At 45.3% G+C, this 19,998-nt stretch overlaps 1 protein-coding gene across 1 annotated transcript in view; it reads left to right on the forward strand.

The window, feature by feature from the left end:
- Positions 1 to 18,749, forward strand: part of FAM13A (family with sequence similarity 13 member A) — a 254,998-nt gene extending 236,249 nt beyond the window's left edge. Inside the window, exons 19-22 of the mRNA XM_054727491.1 lie at positions 7,383 to 7,478; positions 14,461 to 14,657; positions 15,313 to 15,414; positions 17,714 to 18,749. Of these exons, the coding sequence (XP_054583466.1) occupies positions 7,383 to 7,478; positions 14,461 to 14,657; positions 15,313 to 15,414; positions 17,714 to 17,840 (522 nt within the window). The 3' untranslated portion in view covers positions 17,841 to 18,749. The remainder of the gene's footprint in view (positions 1 to 7,382; positions 7,479 to 14,460; positions 14,658 to 15,312; positions 15,415 to 17,713) is intronic.
- The last annotated feature ends 1,249 nt before the right edge of the window (positions 18,750 to 19,998 follow it).

The following is a 19,998-nucleotide window of genomic DNA, read 5'->3' on the forward strand; positions in this document are numbered from 1 at the left end:
GGGGGCACTTAGGGGGTGGCCAGGCAGGCAAGGGGGCAGTTAGGGGTGACCAGGCCGGCAAGCAGAGGCAGGGGTGATCAGGCTGGCAGGTAGAGTGGTTAGGGGCGATCAGGCAGGTGAGCAGTTAGTAGGCAGCGGTCCCGGATTGCGAGAGTGATGTCCGACTGGCGGTTTAAACTGCAGTCAGACATCCCCCGAGGGCTCCAGGATTGGAGAGGGTGCAGGCCCAGCTGAGGGACCCTCCCCTGCACGAATTTCGTGCACTGGGTCTCTAGTGAAGTTCATGTTCACAGAAGGATTTTTATATAGCCAGAAAGCATGCATCTCTTTTCCAGTTTCAGCATAGCTATAAGATGGAGACCGTCTTTTCACCTGAGATAGGTTCTTTTAAATAAAGAAGCTTCCAGAATAATGCACTAGAGGTCTGTGAGGGCCGGGACTCAGGGTTTTGTGAAGCTAACCTCAGCCAGTAGCACAAGACCTGCCACAGCGTATGCCCAATAATCTGTAAAATGCATCTTCCATGGTATTTTGGTTCTGAATTTATCAGGTTGAGGTTTGAAAAAGAAGCTGGAGCTGATGGTGATTGATTTTGCTGGCCTGCCTCGCCGTGGAAAAATACTGGCGCTCTGGGATGACGGTCATGTTTCCAGCCAAGCTGTGTGTGTTTTTTCCAAGCCAAGTTCTGTTTTGGATCTTTAAAAGCCATTGAACCAAGTAGTGCATGCACTGGAGCTCACGTACATTGCGAAACTGTGTCCTTCTCTTCTGGAGTATTCAGAAACTGAGCCGCTAGCGGTAGGCTCGAACCTTTGAGTGCCTGGTCATGGCCACCAGACGGTCCCTAGGCGAAGCAGGCAAGACTTGTGTGTTTTACTTCTTTTCATTGCGTGGATCCATGTTATGACATGGATTAAAGGCTTCCTTGCCTGGGGCCCTGAGATCCCTCAGCTGCGTTCTAGCCTTAACCTTCCGCCAGTTCAGGAGGTTGGGGTTGCGGTTGGGTGGACGTGGCACCTGTTGCTGAGTTGCTCTGAGGCTCAGCAGACCTAGATTCAGAACCCAGCCCCGCTGAGACTAGCTCTGTGACTTCGGGCTACGGAGGTAACTTCTCAGAGCCTCGGGGCCCTGTCTGGGTAATAGGTTGTCTGGAGACAAAGTGATGTTACAGGCACACATTTACCTGCAGGGCATCTGGCACTGAGGAAGTTGGGCAGAGTGGCTCTGTTGGGGGGAGAGGGAATTGCCAAGTAAACGATAGCTTTCACTTCTGTTACAATTACGTGTTCCGCGCCCTGTGGCCTACTTCTTAGTGACTGAATCAGGAGAAAGAATGCACATTTTTAGCACTCTTGTAATTGGCAGTATGAAATATTAGTTTTGGGCCCTGTCTTTCTATTCCCCTTTCTTTCATCATTCTTTCGGATGAAGGAAGAACACCGTTCTGGGTCACATTCTAGCATCTCATGAGGCAGGGGACATGTGCTCTGGGAGTTTGTCACTGATTCCTGGTCCAGGGTCAGGCTCTCTGCCTCGCTCTGGAACATGATGCTCCGACCTCAGGAAAGGCAGAGTCCATTTGATGCCTGGCCAGTCCAAAAATCAGAGTGAACTTTTCATTCTCAGATCCGTGGTGTTGCCATGGACCCTGGACTGTAAATAACATTTGGGCAGTGCTCTTTAAAAAAAAAAAAAAAAATACATGTACTCCCAGTGCTGAACTATCATGCCAAACCCTAGGATTTTTTAGAAAAGCAGGCGCTCCTAGTTCATGGGTTTTTGCTGAGTCTGCAGATGCTGATTTACTGGTAAAGGGACACTAACTCCAAGTCACAGGCCAAAATAATTAATTACCTGCCAATTCTATACATTTTAAAGAAGGCTGTTTGCTTTAACGGGGCACTCTATAGGCAGACTGACATGTAACAAAACACACTCATTCACATACTGACACATACTCCCTACAGATTATTATTAAAGTGGCCCTTTTCAGTATTTAAGGATCTCAGGAGTAGATGATGTCACAGAAGGAAGCACAGCAGATGGCTGCAGCTCCCTGCTCTGCCTTCTTCGTAGACCCCTGCTTGATGACAGGGGACAGGGAGAGCAAGGGTTACTTGCCCAGAGCTCCTGGGTTCTTGAGTCTCTTCCTCATCAGCATATCTTAATCTTATATTTTAAAACCTTGGGACACCAAACATCATGTTCAAATTTAAATGCAAATTCTAGAGCTATATATATAAGTACTCTCCTTTGCTGATTGGGATTATCTGATCTTTGCACAGTTCGCCTACTGTCTTTACCTGACAATGAACTAGAGAGAGTTGTCATTTTCCAATCCATGGGCCAAGAATGCAACAGTCATAAGAATCCAACTCATGTCTTCTCCTGCTCGCAGTGTTATGACTCAGAAATACCCATCCACTCATTCAAAGGCCTATTCTTGGTCAGGAGGGGAATCCCTGATGACTGATGACTCAAGAATAAGAGTGTCAGCCTCCGAACGGTTTTCCCATGGTCCACTTCACCTCCGCCTGTCCTTCATTGACAGTCCAGCCAAAGCCCTGCTTTGTTTATCTGACTATCGGTTGGCTTTTGCCTCTGCTCACAAATCCAGCACAGACAATCGCATGTGACAGGTGAAAGCTGTATTAACTTTTAGTATGAACAGCCCTTTGGCTTCAGGTATATACTCTGAAAATAATTCTGGTGTAATTCAAGTTGTATTTATATTTTCTACACCTCAAACTTAAAGATCTTTTATATTTTTGATGTTCAGATACTTTTATCATATGCCAGTATTAACTTTGGTGGAGTCATGATGAATTTCAACTTTCCATAGTCAAAAATTGAATTATATTAGATCATTTACAGGTATTAGTTCCTGAGGGTCATTAATTTTAAACATGAGCAATTCATAGAAAATCTAAATGTCAGCATCATGAGCCAAAGAATTAAGTTGGTGAGCCTCTTCATCTACTCCAACTAGAAAATTTGGGTTTTGAACAAAGAATTAGAACAGAAATTGGTTTTGGTGCAGTTTGCTCTATCTGTCTGACTTTGCCAGCTAAGTCTCATTCTATAAATCAGAGATGTTTCTGCCAGCAGCTAGTCCACAATGGGAACGTGCTGGCTTCTTCTTTTTATTTTTAGTGAGTCTTTTGGTCACTAAGCCATCTATTCTTTATCTTGCACATTAGATCACACCACATCATGCATTGACCGTGAAGATATGCCTTAACTTATCTGACAACACATTTAATGGATACATCTCGTATCAAGAAAACAACAACAAAAAACACGATTTCATGTGGTCCAGTCCTAAATTTTGTCATCTTACAGGTGAAATTTGTACTAGTCACTCTGTTTATGTTCTTCAGACTTACTTGTGGCTGTTATTTAACTTTCCTTGAAGGATAACATAAACACAGAAGAGAGCCCAGATTATATGTCTGGATGTAAACAAATCTGGGTAACCAGCATCCAGATTAAGACACAATATGTTACCAGCCCCCCGTTAGCTCTCCCTGGTGTCCCTTCCCGTCCATAACATGCCCTCCTGCCCTGCCCAGGAAAACCACTCTCTTGACTTTTAACACTGTAGATTGGATTCACTTATTTTTGAACTTCATAAAAGTGGAAGCTTACAGTATGTAGTCTTTGGTGTCTGACTTCTTTTACTCAGCTTTATTTTTGTGAGAATAATCCAAGATGTTGCATATAGCTATGGCTCATTTATCCACACTGCTGTGTGGTATTCAATTTTGAAAACATATCTTATCTGTTCTTCTGTTGTTGGGCATATGGATGATTTCCAGTTTGGGGGTTACAATAAGTAGTGCAAACGTGTTTTCGTTTGATGTAGTCTCACTTGTCTGTGTGTCTTTTGGTGAACCTATGGCCATATTTGTTTGGAATGTACTTACAATGGAATTGGGTCATATGTGCAGCCTCAGTAGAAACTGCCAAATAGTTTCCCAAAGTGTCCTACCCTTTCCAGCCGTGAAAGAGTTCCAGTTGTCCACATTCTCGCTGGCGCTCGACACTGTCTTTTCATTCTAGCCGTGTGGTGGGCGTACAGTAGTTAAACCTGTTGTTTGATCCTCAGGTTTTTGGTGTGTGTGTTTTTTTTATAAAATTATTTCTGAATGTCCTTCTACTTTTGACAGTCCTTTTAAAAAATTAAATAGCAATTTTAAAACTTCTTTTAATATGGTTGAAGCAGGAAAATGCTATCATCTCAACTTAATGCTGTGATAATAGAAAGAGATAAAATAATTTATTATTGCTGATGATAGAAAATAAATCCATAAAATGCTGTTGCATACTGACAGGATCCTATCCCAGCTTGTGAAGTTTATCCAAAGTTCACTTATGGTTGACCACTTTGAAAAAGGCAAATAAGAAAAATAAGAAAGGATCATTCACTTATGCATAATCCAGAGTTATCTTCAAAGCTGAAGGCCCAAAAGGCCAATAAAAGAAATGGTCAAAGCTAATACGACTTGCCTGTCCTTGCCTCTGTGACTCTTGTCTTATTATGTGTGCAATGGAAGTAAAACGCAGAAGACAAATAGCAATCTTGAAACAAAGGTACTTCATCTCATTCACCATTTAAGTAAACAGGGGAAATGCATGCATATCAATGAATTGGGCTTACTAATTATGTTTGGAATATTTGTTCACTCATTCTGCAATATTTATGGACTATTTCTGTTATGTCATACACTGAAATAGTTGTCAGGGACAGAAACACACAAGCTCCTGCTCTCAAGGGGCTTATAGTTTAAAGAGGAAACAGAAATGTCAACAAACTATAGTTATTATCTTACATAATAAAAGCCTAATATGCTAAGTGAATGGTCGGCCATTCAACCAATCAAAATGTAGTATGCTAATAATGTGCTAAGGCCACTCAACCGCTCGCTATGATGTGCACTGACCACCAGGGGGCAGACGTTTCAACCAGTAGGTTAGCTTGCTGCTGAGGTCTGGCCAATGGGAAATGAGCGAGATGGGCCCAACACACCCTGGAGCCTTCCCACAGTCCCTCTCCCGCTGGCCAACCTCCCGGGTCTCTCCCCAGTCCCGATTGTGCACTTGTGGATCCCTCGGCCTGGCCTGTGCCCTCTTGCAATCTGAGACCCTTTGGGGGAATGTCAGAGAGCTGGTTTTGGCCCGATTCTGCAGGCCAGGCTGAGGGACCCCACTGGTGCACAAATTCGTGCACTGGAATATAAAAATGTGTCATCCATTGGGGCTGCTATAAAAGATTACCTTAGAACTGGGTGGCTTATACACAACAGAAATTTATTTCTCGCCCTAACTGGTGTGACTTAGTTGGTTGGACATCGTCCCATTCACCTGGGTGTTGCCAGTTTGGTTCCAAGTCAGGGCACATGCCCGGGCATTCGGGCTCGATCCCTATTGGGAGCAGGGGGGTGCAAGAGGCAGTCAGCAGATTCGGTGTCTGGTGGGGTCCCCTTTCAGTTTCATAGATGGCGGTCTTCTTGCTGTCTTCGCATGGCAGAAGGGGGGATACAGGGGAGCACTAGGGGACTCTATAAGGACACAAATCCCATTCATGGCATCCCACCTCTCATTATCCAGTCACCTCTCAAAGGCCCCACCTCCAACCCTAGTTGGTTTGGCTCAGTGGATAGAGCGTCGGCCTATGGACTGAAGGGTCTGGGGTTTGATTCCAGTCAAGGGCACATGCCTGGGTTGCAGGCTTGATCCCCAGTAGGGCGCATGCAGGAGGCAGCCGATCAATGATTCTCTCTCATCATTGATGTTTCTCTCCCCTTCTCCCTTCCTCTCTGAAATCAATAAAAATAATATTTTTTAAAATGGTTAGCTTTTTAAAATAATAAATAAGTAAGGAGGGGGGGGGAGAACAAAGGCCCCACCTCCAAATACCATTACATTGGGAATTAAGTTTCAACATACGAATTTTGCGTGACACAAACATTCAGTCTGTAACAAAGCAGATGTAAAACTACAAGGTATACATGGGTTGCAGTAGGTGACACAAAGGAGAGAATGAGCAGGTCTTTCAGAATGAGAGATGTTGGAAAAAGTCTGCACAGAGGAGGTGGCTCTTGAACTGAGTTTGCCAACCCACAGCCATTCCAGGACCAAGGGAACTAGACAGGGAGGTGTGGGACAGCCTAGTCTATCCTTGGAGCTTCAAGTAAGATCGGAAGGAGGAGACGCAGCAGATAAAGAGCTTTAATACTATATCAAATACTATACCGGGGACTTGGGCTTGATTCCTCCCCACTACCTATAGACTCAGTCCTTTAAACATGTTTGTGCACTGTGCCAGATTTTAGGTATACAGGCAGTCCTCGGGTTCCGTGGGAGATCCGTTCCTACAGCCACGTATCACGATTTTCGCCGTAAGTCGGAACCCACCTCCATAATCACCTGCATCACTCACCTGGAGCACATCCACAGCAGTAATGAAGTGAAACAGTAAATAAAATTTTAAAGAAAGATAACAATTCCTGACCTTTACTTGTGGCAAATAAATAATAAAAAAACATAAAGCACAGATGTACATTCGTCGAAATGACGGAACTTTTTAATAAATACTGTAAATGGGAGATGGCGACGTAACCACGAAACAATGTAAGTCGAGTCTGATGTAACCCGAGGACTGCCTGTACAGAGATGAATCAATCCATATGTTATATTAGCCAATATTCCTTGAAATCCTTCTGTTTGCCAGAATCTTGTCCTTAAAAACAAAACAATTTCATGGGGTTTGAGAAAGACATCTAAAAAAATTCTGGTTACAAAACTGCATGGTAAGTTTTATAACAGGAATGCGCATTATAACAGGAATCTTCTTTCCCGGACTAGAAAATAGTAAATTATCTGGGACAAGGATGGGGAAGGGCCGGTAGAAGCCCCACCAAATCATTTGGTCTGGCCCTGCCCAGGCATCGGGGTGAGTGAATTAACTGTTTGATCAAACAAAGCAGGCTAATTTTTAAGTCAGTGATTTTGTATGGCGCGCAGATGATGCTATAAATATCTAAACGGCCCTTGGCAGAAAAAAGGTTCCCCACCCCTGGTCTGGGAACTCTGAACCTTGAGGAGTTTTAAACAAGGAACTAATAGTGATCATAGTTTTGATTTAGGAAAACCAAGCTGCTAATGGAGTGATTTCCAGAGTGATCTGTAGCTAAAGTAGATATTTTAAACACCAACTGAATAATGTTGTCAGTTTAAATAACTTTTGTGAGAGGAGGTGGCTGTTGATCTGAGTTTGCCAAACCAACTGTACTGTGAATCATCTGTACTTTCTCTAGGCCCAGAGCATGCTGGGACAGCTGGTAGCCTGGCTTCTCAGCTCTCTTGTTCTTGCTTTCCAGGTCACCAAGAATGAGCGTCAGGTGATGAAGCCACTCTATGACAGGTACCGGCTGGTCAAACAGATCCTGTCCCGAGCCAACACCATGCCCATCATGGTGAGTTCACCACCTCTCTGTTGTTGAACGGGCCCTGGCTAATAGGAGGGCCCTAGCCTGCCTTCTCATTAAAGAATAGGCTTTAAGGGTTGAATGTGCCATTACTATCGATGGCCCGTAAGCTTGAGGAATGAAGAATTTGTCAAAGGCTTCTGAGACTACAGTGGTCAAAAAAAAAATGAGCAAACCTGAAAGCTGATAGAATTTTTTTTTAATTTTTTTTTTTTTTGAGAGTCATGCTTTGGCCAGGAACATACCCCCAACACGTGCTGGGCCAACTCCTCGCCCCTTTCGTCCTAGACTGAGCACCAAGGGGACAGGGCTGTGCTTTCTCCAGGCCTCTCCACACCGGGAGTGCCTCTGGAGTCTGTGAATAGCCTCCTCTCCCCTCTCAGAAGGGGTACAGGGCTCCTACCCAGGGAGAAGTCAGCTAAGGAACTCCGGACAGCGAGCCTTTCTGGGGGACTCACTCGTGGAGAAGTGTGAGGTGGAAAGGGGGCGAGGCTAGTGACTGCAGGTGCTCTCAGACGCCACCATCCTTGGACTTAGCCGCTGTTGGCCTCTGAGTTTTGATTTTGTCCGGAGCGGGGAGCAGCAGCTCAGGGAGAGCCTTTCAGGACTGGCCAGCCCCCACACCCCACCCCTGCAGTCTGGGCTTCTCCACCTCCCCCGTGAGTGCCCTGTGAATCCATGTCCCCCTCCTGGGGACTCTGTTTCACTTGCCTCTGTCCAGGCACCTGAAGGCTTCCTCTGCTGCCTTCTAGGCTTTTTAATAAGCAGACACCGCCTCCTGGTGGTGTTGAAATGCATACTCCCCCGGCCGCTGCTCTTCCATTGCTGCTGCAGCCTCCTGTTTACTTCTAGGCCTCCGCTGGGGTCTTCATGCCTTTTCACAGTGCAGGCGCTCCTGGGAATGAGGGCGGGTCCAGAGGCCTCAGGCTGGTGTGCTTGCAGGAAGCGCCTTTTCTAGGAATGTCCTGCAGAATGATTTAGAGATTAAATCTAAGGAATCGGTTTCATTCTTCAGTTAGGAACCCTTAGTGTCTGAATAGGGTGAGTGGACAATGGGGACGTCAGAGAACCTTTGTATCACCTCAGGAGCTGACGCTATTCTAGGTGAAGCTGCTAAGTGCAGGTGTTCTTGTCGTGGCTGGGATGGGGAGGAAGGGGGTGGGGAGGCAGGTGGGTGGTCTGCTCAGGTTTCCTCTGCGTGTTTGGTTAAGGTGCTTGTGCGCTGTTCTTGCTCTCCTGGGAGCTCCTTGGTTGGGGCGGGGGAGGCGTGGGGCTCTGGAGTGAAGAGGCAACTTGCAAAGAACTTGGGTTGTTGCTGGTTTTCCTGGGAATTTTTGGTGGGAAGGAGTTAGAGCACATCATGAAAAGGCAGCAATGAATCCTGGTGAGGCAGAGGAGGTGGAGAGCTGGCGGGAAAGGGAAGGGGTTCGCAATGTAACCTACTTGTCAACGCCTGTCACAGGGTTCCCCTTCCAGCAAGCGGAGAAGCCCTTTGCTGCAGCCAATTATCGAGGGCGAAACTGCTTTCTTCTTCAAGGAGTCAAAGGTGAAGACCTCCAGCTGCTAACCTCTTGCCAAATCCTCCTCCGTTCCCTCCCTTTCTCCTGTGAATGGAAGGGGTTGTGGTTGGGCCCTTCGGTGATGGATTCTGGTGGCATTCCCTCAACATCTGCACAGAGCCCACTTGGAACAGTCCTTCTTTCCTTTATATCCTGTATTAGCCGACCTCCTTAGTTTCATTTCATTCCCCCACTTCTTATTGATGTTTTGTTTGTTGTTGTTTGTTTTCAGGGATGATTCTTTCGTTTGCACATTGTTTTTCATTTTGGGTTTTCCCCCTATTTGGAGAATAGTTTTTCTATATTTCAAAATTTTATTACATTCGCTATTTGCATAACTTTCTTTAAAATCTCATTTACTGAGTTTTTAGAAAAACCAAAATTAGCAAAGACAGTATGTATAGCACTATATAGAATGTATAGCACTAAAGACAGTATGTATGTATAGCACTAAAAAATTAGCATTTTATAGTCAAATATAACAGTTGCCGTTGGCAGATTCGCTGGTTCAGTTCCACCCACTCTTTCTTCCTCTCCCCTCTCCCGCGGCACACTTTGTCCTCAGGCCTAATTTTATAATCTCTTCCTAATCAGGGGATGTAGTGCTGGGACCAGCAGTCGCTAGAACATATGTCCAGATTTATTTCCCCAGTAATTATGGATTTAGACAAATAATCCTTGTTCTCAGTGGCTACCTTTGCTGGAATGGGAGGTACCGTCTGTGCTCAGAGATCTGTGTCCCTGTAAGGACCTCATTGGCCTGCATCAGGATCAGCCTCTTGCCTGTTCTTGTTTCTAGATAATTGAACAAACTGGGTGGCCTTATATAGGGATCTAGAGATGAAACGTCAATGCCAACCTTTTTTTTTTTTTAAATCAGTGAATGTTAAAGTTGGAAGGGGAAGTAAAACCCAAAGTAGAAGTGAGTTTTAAGAGTTTCACTTGTCCTGTTTCTGTCAAAGTTCCCAGCCCGGGGTGGTCATGTATTTACCGTAGTTAGGAATTATTATTTCAGAATATGGGGCCTCGTTCCCACAAAGGGATGCCAGTTGAGAACGGCTCCCTTCTCTTACCTAATTCTCGCCTTTATAAGCGGAGGGAAGGTACCAGAAGCTACCAGGGCCTCCCTTTTATCTACTCTGTTTCTTTTCTTACCTTGTAAGGGTCTTAAATGCTTCATACACCTCATTAGGCAATGATTGTGCTGACTGTTCATATTATTTTTAGATGGAATGTGTATTATGAAAATTCTCCAAATGTGAAATTTAGGTGACTATGCTGTATTGTATCTTAAAAATTAGAGCTATTTTCTTACAACAAGACTAGAAAGAAGACACATTTTGTCTAGCTGGTAATTTCACACAAGAATCAAGTCACCATAATTGAAGACATTTGGACAATTATATGTGCGAAGATTAATGTATTTCTCTGAGAATCGTGTGATAGAACTGTTACTAGATTAAAATGTGTTCTTTAACACATCCAATCTGTGACAGGTAATAATTGCCTCGTTAAACAATTGAAAGGCATACTAATGACGCTCTTCTTAAAAAGAGGACATTCTTTCAGATCTTACTGTTTATCTTGGTTAATTTTTTTTCACAAGCATATTTTGGCCATGGCTCTTCTGCTGGGCCACATGGTGGTCAGAATTTCAGATAGTTTTGCAATGATTGCATTGCTTTTGTAAATAGTGCTGTCTTTTAGTTAATTTTGTTCCAACTGGCCGTGCTTGTTAGCATGTATCTGGATTGTACTAATTCTTGACAATTCTGAAACAATTTAGAATTGGGTGTGTGTACTGATAAGAAGATTGTATGTAAGCGTTGTTGTTGTTTTTAAAGCCATCCCTTGTTTTAAATGTTCCCGGGAGGAAACCAGTGAGTATGAAAGAGAGCCAGCTCAGAGATCTGAGGCCCTAGATCTCCCAGCCCAGAAATCCTAGAGGTCATCTCGTCAGTTCTCCTGTCCAACACAAAACTCTCCTCTAAAACTTTGCTGACAGAATGGAGACACTGACCCTGAGAAGAGATTCCTTCTCCAAGCCTGACACGCTTACAGCAGCAGGGAGAGTAAGCTCACTCATTACTGGGCTAAACATCAATAGTAACTAAAACTTATTCTGTTTTATAATTTTTATAAAATATATATAACAGATAATTTTAGAATGTATCAGCTTAATGACTATACAGTATTACAGTTAGTGAATATAATAAGAAGTCACCTCCACAGTTATTATTGATGTGTTACTTTCTACCTGAGAGGCGTGGCTGTGCCCTCTGGAACGACAGGGAGCACGCACAGCGCTTCTTTCCTGAGAGCACTTCCTATTTAGCCACCTCCCTGCCCACGCCCACCCACACTCGGTGAACATTTCTGTAAGTGCTTCCTTCTTACTGTTTCTCATATGATGTGCGTGCCAGACCTGCCGGCAGCCTAGTGGCTCCGCTCTGTACACACACACATCAGTCTATCTGTATCCTTCACACACACACCAGTCTATCTGTGTCCTTCACACACACATCAGTCTATCTGTGTCCTTCACACACACACCAGTCTATCTGTGTCCTTCACACACACATCAGTCTATCTGTATCCTTCACACACACACCAGTCTATCTGTGTCCTTCACACACACATCAGTCTATCTGTGTCCTTCACACACACACCAGTCTATCTGTGTCCTTCACACACACATCAGTCTATCTGTATCCTTCACACACACACCAGTCTATCTGTGTCCTTCACACACACATCAGTCTATCTGTGTCCTTCACACACACACCAGTCTATCTGTATCCTTCACACACACACCAGTCTATCTGTATCCTTCACACACACACCAGTCTATCTGTATCCTTCACACACACACCAGTCTATCTGTGTCCTTCACACACACACACCAGTCTATCTGTGTCCTTCACACACACACCAGTCTATCTGTGTCCTTCACACACACACCAGTCTATCTGTGTCCTTCACACACACACCAGTCTGTGTCCTTCACACACACATCAGTCTATCTGTGTCCTTCACACACACACCAGTGTCTATCTGTATCCTTCACACACACACCAGTGTCTATCTGTGTCTTTCACACACACACCAGTGTCTATCTGTATCCTTCACACACACACCAGTGTCTATCTGTGTCCTTCACACACACACCAATCTATCTGTGTCCTTCACACACACACCAGTCTATCTGTGTCCTTCACACACACACCAGTCTATCTGTGTCCTTCACACACACATCAGTCTATCTGTGTCCTTCACACACATACCAGTCTATCTGTGTCCTTCACACACACATCAGTCTATCTGTGTCCTTCACACACACACCAGTGTCTATCTGTATCCTTCACACACACACCAGTGTCTATCTGTGTCCTTCACACACACACCAGTCTATCTGTGTCCTTCACACACACACCAGTCTATCTGTGTCCTTCACACACACATCAGTCTATCTGTGTCCTTCACACACACATCAGTCTATCTGTGCCCCTCTTAAAAACTGATGCCCAGGGCTACATACCCTTCTAGATATGGTTTAACCAGCAAGGCAGAGGGTGCAGGACTAGTCCGGACCTCAGTGGGGATGACCTCAATGGGCCCTTCGGTTCCACACATCTGTGACCGCGTGACTGTCACCGTATCAGGAAGGTACTGTAGTTTTTCTATAGCAGGCTGTCTCGACTTCAGCACGGGACACATTTGAGGCCAGATAACTCTTCGTTGTGGGGGCTGTCCTCCCCTCACTAGATGCCAATACTGCACTACAACCCCCCCCACCCCGTCCCCATGTGACCACCATAAATGTCTCCAGACGTTTCCAAGGGCCCCTAGGGGGCAAGATCAGCCCAATAGAGAGGCCCGGTGGAGGCCTGCCTTGCGGTTGATTTATGCAACCCCCAGCTTCCTTCCCACGGATGGCTTATTGTCTGTGTGTCCAGCTTTTTCCCTCACCTAATTGCAGGGTCTTGAATTTTTCCAGGTAGCTACTTTTGTACTTCTATTCCAGCCTTATGAAATGGGGTATAGAGTTTGTATGCCAGCATACCAGATGTCCCCACCCGCCTTGCATTACCTGCACGTTTTGTAAACAGCCTTTTGTGTCTTTATCCCGGGATGGTAAATGCTGAGTCAGGCGGAGTCGGGTAAAGAGCCTGCCCCAGGCTTTCTCTCCAGAGTCACGTCACCACTGTGTCATCACTCTCCACACTTGCACAACCAACTCACTTCGTTCTTCACTGAAATCCAGACATTACACCAATCCCATCAAGTAAGGGGAGGTGGTTAGTTCCCATGATTTGTTTGTAAGGGGCCAGTGCTAATCACTGTTAATCACTGTCTATCAATTGCTCATAGATTATCTGTGTAGATTCCTTCTAACTGCTCCTGCCTCCTGAGGTAGATTTGCTGCTTTAACTGGAACAACTTATGTTGTACTTCCATTTGTTCATGGAGCTGTACTCCTAACCAAATGTTTCCTTTTTCAAGATGTTAGGATGTTTTCTCCTGGTCTGATTGTATATTTTGGCAGTAAATTACTTCTTTTAAAAATCTTTCTTTCACTGTGCTGTACACCTGAAACTAATACAAAATAATATTGAATGTAAACTGTAATTTTTAAAAAAATTTTGTCTTTTTTTTAGACTGTGTTATTATTTCTTACCTAGACTTAACATAACTTTAAAATTGACACTAAAAAATGCTAATATGACTGTCTTGTTTTTCTAAGTGCGTTATCAAGACAGACAGAGAATATGATACTTTTCTTAGAATCTTGGATGCCGAAAAATACAGTCATGATTCTTAGACATGCCTTGAAAGAACTTAGGAGGTTTATGATTCAAGTCATGGAAGATAAATGTTTTGATCTCAAACATTCCCTAAGATTTTGTGTACCAGGCAACCACAAATATTTTATAATCTCAACCCTTAAATAGGAAGGCTATATTGTTCTATTTCTAAGAATGTTCATCGCTTAATAAACAATATGTCCTGATATATGCAAGTAATAGAATTCTGAAAACTGGTTGCCAGTGGTGGGCTTTATCCTCCTATATTGTCTTAGAATCTTTAGATTGTTTTGCTTCATTTGATTGAGGATATAAAGTTTGATGGTTGTTCCTTACTACCTCAGCCTTAAAATGTTAAATGTGATGTACACTAATTTTTATAGTTTTTTTTTTTCCCTATTGAGTGGCTGTGTTTAGTGTGTGTTACTTGCCATGTACATATAGCTGTTCGATAATATATACGTAAGGGTACGTAGGTGTTGCTAAAGGTAGATATAGAAGAAACCTCATGGTGTCTGGATAAGTAAGATTGTTCAGTGATACCTGTAATGAAAGAGTACCGGGAAAAGTAACCAGATTTTGGCTGGGGTTGCTGTGTGTCTCCAGGAAGAAGAGGAGGGTTCAGAAGACGATGCCAACACCAAGCCAGACTTCACGGTCACTCTGAACACCGAGTTCAGCGCTCATTGCTTTCTCGACCAATTTGAAGAAGGCGCTGATGGGTTTATTTCCCCAATGGATGACAAAATGCCATCAAAATGCAGCCATGACTCCGGGCTTTCAAACCTGCATGCTGCTTCAATGTATGTCATTTTGGTGGTGGTGGTAAAATATTTGGGCGAAGATAACTTTCCTAAATATTATTCCAGTCTTTATACTTACCGTATTTTCCGGCGTATGAGACGACTGGGCGTATGGAAGATTTTCCTGGGTTAAAAAGTCGTCTTATACGCCGGAAAATATGGTACATTGGCCGACAAAACACAAGTGACTCACCTGGGGTGCGTCTGTGTGGCTAACACAGTGACTTTTTATTTTTAATTTCTGGCTCCGTTTCTGTATATGCTTTATCCTGTGTCATTTGAGGGAGCATCTGAGATCTTACTTACATAACCAGGCAGGCTCTATAACCAGCATTGTGTAGCTCTGACCTCCCCGGCTCATCATGCAACACTCACTGAGCACAGATGTCATCTCTCTCTCTCAAACCAAAATATGACAAAGCACCCTGGGATTTTACAAGTAGCAGGAGCCAGAGCTGTTGTCCGTGTTTCAGGGCCTAGAAAGCATCCATTTCCACTGACCCTCAGCTCCCCCAACAGTTTTTGCACTATGTGCTTCCCCTTGTGTCCACAATGCCCACCCCCACACACACCACCACCACCGAGTTGCACATTCATTGCATTTATGACAATTCAGATTCAACTCGATTGTCTTAATTTTTTTCCCCCCTCTTAGACCAGAACTCTTGGAACACCTTCAGGAAATGAGAGAAGAAAAGAAGAGGATTCGAAAGAAACTTCGTGAATTTGAGGACAATTTCTTCAGACAAAATGGAAGGTAGTACGTGCGTTTCCCTCCCCATCCCCTGCACACGCATCCTCTTCCTTTCCTGTCAGGGCTGTGGGGTGCCTCCCAGACGGGGACCCTCTGCGTCTATCTCCCTGTAACCCAGGCCCGGGGTCTGCGCCCAGGCCCCTTTCGAGGTTGACGGGGAGGTGGGGAGGTTCGCAGGGTCCTTAAGGAAGAAGTGCTTCTTGGGGAGTGTCCAAGACCCACGCAGACAGAACCAACGTTTATAAAACAAACCTGTCACATCACATTGTGATCTAAAACGAGCGGCTGGGAGCCACGTTCCCAGTTGACAGCACTGGCTTATTTTTGTGTTTTGTCTTAAGAAACTAGAAGGAGAAATAGGGAATGGAGGATTTGCTGGCTTAAAGCACATTTTAAAAAGTAAAATTTGAAGGAAAAATATACAAGAAGCAGTACACCCGCCTGATTGACAGGGCGCTTTTCTCCAGCGAGTTTCAGGCCAGTGGAATCCTTAGGTAACGCTGTGCTGAGGCACCGTCCTCCCTTTGCAAGTGACTGCACACAGCATGTCTGGCTCGGGCCACGGCGGGCGGCAGGGGCAGAGCCGGGAATGGATTTGCGTCTCTTACACTGGAGTGAAGTTTTATCCTTTGGAATTGATTTTATTTTCATCCAAATTATCTGAACAGTGTAGATAGAGTTTCTCATTAAGTCCCCTTTCGTGCTTCTCCAGAGTGTTGGGAAAGGAAAGGACCATCAAAATGAACGTTGGCATTTAGAATGTGTTGTGTTCCCGTTTATTTCAATCACTGTATACGTTTATGTTTAGGATCTCTGGTTTGGGTTTGTCCTATAATGACTTTCTCGAGATTTATAAATTTTATACCTAAATATTTGCTTTTCTTCCTCCGTGTGTTGCAGGGTATTTAGAAAATATAGGTGAGCAGATAAAAGAAACCATCTCCGAAGTAATACTAATACCCAAAGACAAGCCAGGATTAATGTTCTGATGTGTTTCTTTCCAATCTTCTTTCTAGGCACATTTTTGGTTTGTCTGTTTCCTTTTTTTCCATATAATTATAGTCACATTAGGTGCAGATATCCATGAGGCACTAACTACATATACTTGTGTAAACTTCACAAGTAATCAGAAAGTATAATTGGTGGGAACTAACAATCATCGTAGAAGTTTAGAACTCTAAGGGACTTCCGATATCATAAAATCCGGTTCCTTCATTTTGTGTCTGAGGAGATTGAAGCCCCTCGGAGGGCCCGGCCGGGGCTCTGCCCACCACCCTGTTCCTTCACTACCCTGTGCCATGAAGCCATCTAGAATCATTTCCCTGAACAAGGCAGGCCAGCAATAAGTAGGTTTATTTTTAGTTCATTGAACCAAGTAAAATAAGGTCCATGCCATTGCCTTTCCCATGTTCTCTAATAAAAAGGAAAGGAAGCCTGGTGTTTGAACACCTGGCATGTGCATTTCAGGGCGAACTGAGAAGCGGACGGCACCGCCCGGTGCTGGGAGCTGTGGCTTTGCAGCGGGACTGACTCCTCCGCCTGCGCTCAGCCTGTGTGCAGAGGGTGATAGGCCCGCCCCGCTTCCATCCTGAGGGTCATATCACATCCTGGAGGCAGAGCCACTTAGCACAGGCCTGACCTGTGTAAATACGCTCCCCGTGAATACTTGTGCATGTAAGAGAATGCATATAGAATTACTCGTAAACGGTAAAGGCCTATTAGTATTATATGACTCAGTTGTTGAATTCCAAGACTAATCTATAATAATAAAAGCCGAGTATGCTAATTAGACTGAACAGCTGAACGACCTTCTGGACGTCCTTCCGGGCGACCTTCCGGACGAAGCCGGGTCTGCAAGGACCGAGGCAGCCACCGTGGCTGCGAGGGCCAAGCCCCTTGCACGAATGTCGTGCATCGGGCCTCTAGTATTACAATAATCAGTTAAAAATAAACACATAAATTATGGATGTACCAATTGCTAATTAGGAATGTAATGGTTTACTCGATGAACTGTATAAAAGTGAGAAAGCGTTAAGTAGAAATAAAGGATTTCAGTGTATGGATACCATACATACCAGCAGCAGAAAGAGGAAATGTCTACATTTCTTAGTCCTTCGTATCACCCTACAAAATGCCAGGTTCTTGTCCTTCTCTGCTTGTCTAAGCCCAGCCCCAGGCTTGACCCCGGTGACGCTTGGCCACACCGATACTGATTTTGCGGGTTGATAAACTGCACCTGCTGAACAGCGTCATCCAGGAGACGGCACCTGGCCCTCAGTCCCCTTTCATTTGTCCCCATTAGAAGTGTCCAGAAGGAAGACCGCACTCCGATGGCTGAAGAGTACAGCGAGTATAAGCACATCAAGGCGAAACTAAGGCTCTTGGAAGTGCTCATCAGCAAGAGAGACGCCGATTCCAAGTCCATGTGAGGGGGCAGCCCCGCTGGAGCAGAGGGGCTGGCGGTGCCGGCGAACCTGCCTCCCCCGGTAAAGAGCAGCCCTGCAGACGCTGGAAGGCAGCCTCGGAGCTGGGCCTGCACAGCATGGAGCCCTTCTGCCCCCAGGCCTTGGGATCGGCTCCAGTTTCCATCGCCTGCCTTAGAAACCGCCGCTGGAAGAAGGCCGCGCTGGTCCTGCCGTGGGAATTCTGTAAGGGAAAGGCAGGATCCCTGCGTCCCTGCGCACTCGGACACTGTGGCGGGAGCTTTTCCCACACTAGCGGCCATGAATCACTACCTGGAGGCACCCTCATCCACAGAGAAGGTGCACCGTTCTTCCATGGATAACAGAATGAAATCCAACTGGGATGAAACCCAGCTCAGGACTTCCCTGGAGCGAACTTGCTGGGCAGCTCCCTGTGCTCTCTGGACCCCAGAAATGGGGAATGTGCGTTGGAGCCCTCTTTGCTGCCTCGGCCAATCCTGTGGCCTGTCCACAGAGCGGCGCCTTCCCCACTCGTGTGAATTGTTCTCGTCGGCTCTCAGGGAGGTGGAAGCCGCGTCTGCAGAGCAGACCTCCCTGACCGAGGGCTTCAAGGCGTCCTCAGCGGCCCAGGAACCCTGATCGCTGCGGGACTGGGCCATCGCAGAGTTCAGAGGGAGGAGAGCAGGAGCTACGCTGAGGCCGGTGACGGGGTGACGAGCCTAGAAAAGCCTTTCCTGAACATTGACTGCACTCACCAGTCTTCGGATTTGAGCATCAGAGACGAAGCGAGGCCAGCGTGTTGTATGGGGCTCCCTTGTGGGCCTCGGTTTCGTGTTGGCATTAGCCAAATGCAAAGGGCCTTGTTTCATTCTTAGCCGAAGTGCATGAGGATCGTGAGAGAGAGAGAGAGAGAGAGAGAGCGAGAGCACCCGTGTTCTCAGCCACCTGAGTACTTACCAGTTTAAAAAATTTTTTTTAAGTAAACCTGCACTAAAATCCCCTCCCTCAGGGGTAAATGTAGCCCTTGGATCTCAGCCCAAGGCAGAATCTAAATCACACTATTTCAAGATCATGTATAACGAGAACAAATGATGATGTGTAGCCGATTACGATGATAATTTTTTTTTCAAAGACTGTGTCACGAAGCTGTCTATATTAGACATTATGGAGGGACCAGGGAATTGCAGACACCAAATCATTCATCTCTTCAGTGTGCCGACACCCCCTCGTGATTTGTTGTTACTTTTTACGCTTTTCTGTCCGCACCAGGGAAAGTGGGTTCGGGTTCTGTTCGTCCTGGGTCCGCCCTGTGCGCTGCGAGTGGGGGCAGGGGTCCGCACACAGCCACAGCCGCTGGTTGCCGGCAGGGGGCGCTCCAGCGGCTCTGCCTTTTTGAAGACAAGGTTGCAGGTTGAACAGGACCCCGGGACACCCACCTCTGTGTTGTACCATCTCGTGTGTGTGGTGTGTGTGTGTTGTTTTTAAAAAGAAGAAAGCATAAAACTCCACTGGCCATTTGTCAGTTTCAGAAAACGGGTTCTTGAGAAACTGGTCCGATTGGGTTTACAGCAGCATTTCCCGTCGCTGAAGTGAGGGGCCAGCTCCGTCGGCCGGAAATGGTTTGAGTTGAGAGTGGGTGAGAAAGAACGCCTGTGAGTGCGCTCCTACGCATGTTTCTGTGGGAGCGTGAGCAAGGTGTCGGAAGCGCCCTGGTCTCATCCACACACTCAGAGACGGTACCTAACCCTATAAATGTAAATGCAAATGAAAGTATAGTTTGGTATCCTCTGCTCTACTGTTTACATCGCAGATTGCTGTAATGTCAAGGAGTTATATTATAAATAAAATGACGCACTTTAGGACGTTTTCTATTTTTGAAATCAGAAAAAATGAAGCATTCACATGACCAAAAATTGTATTTTTTAAAAGAAATACATGCCTAGTCTGCCCTTTGTAAATGGTTGTCCTCTTAAATAAGCTACGATGCAAATCACATCATGACCAGCTGAGTGTTAAAGCACATCGGTTTAAGAGTATTGTTTTTGAAAATACTAACGTGCAAAGGAATTTATAAAGAGGAGAAGTTATATAAATGAGAAGCTTGTAAATGTATCGAAATCTATTGTTTCTGCCAAAGGTAAATTATGTAAAAGATTTATTCAGG

Source organism: Eptesicus fuscus, chromosome 2, assembly GCF_027574615.1.
Source record: "Eptesicus fuscus isolate TK198812 chromosome 2, DD_ASM_mEF_20220401, whole genome shotgun sequence".
NCBI lineage: Eukaryota > Metazoa > Chordata > Mammalia > Chiroptera > Vespertilionidae > Eptesicus > Eptesicus fuscus.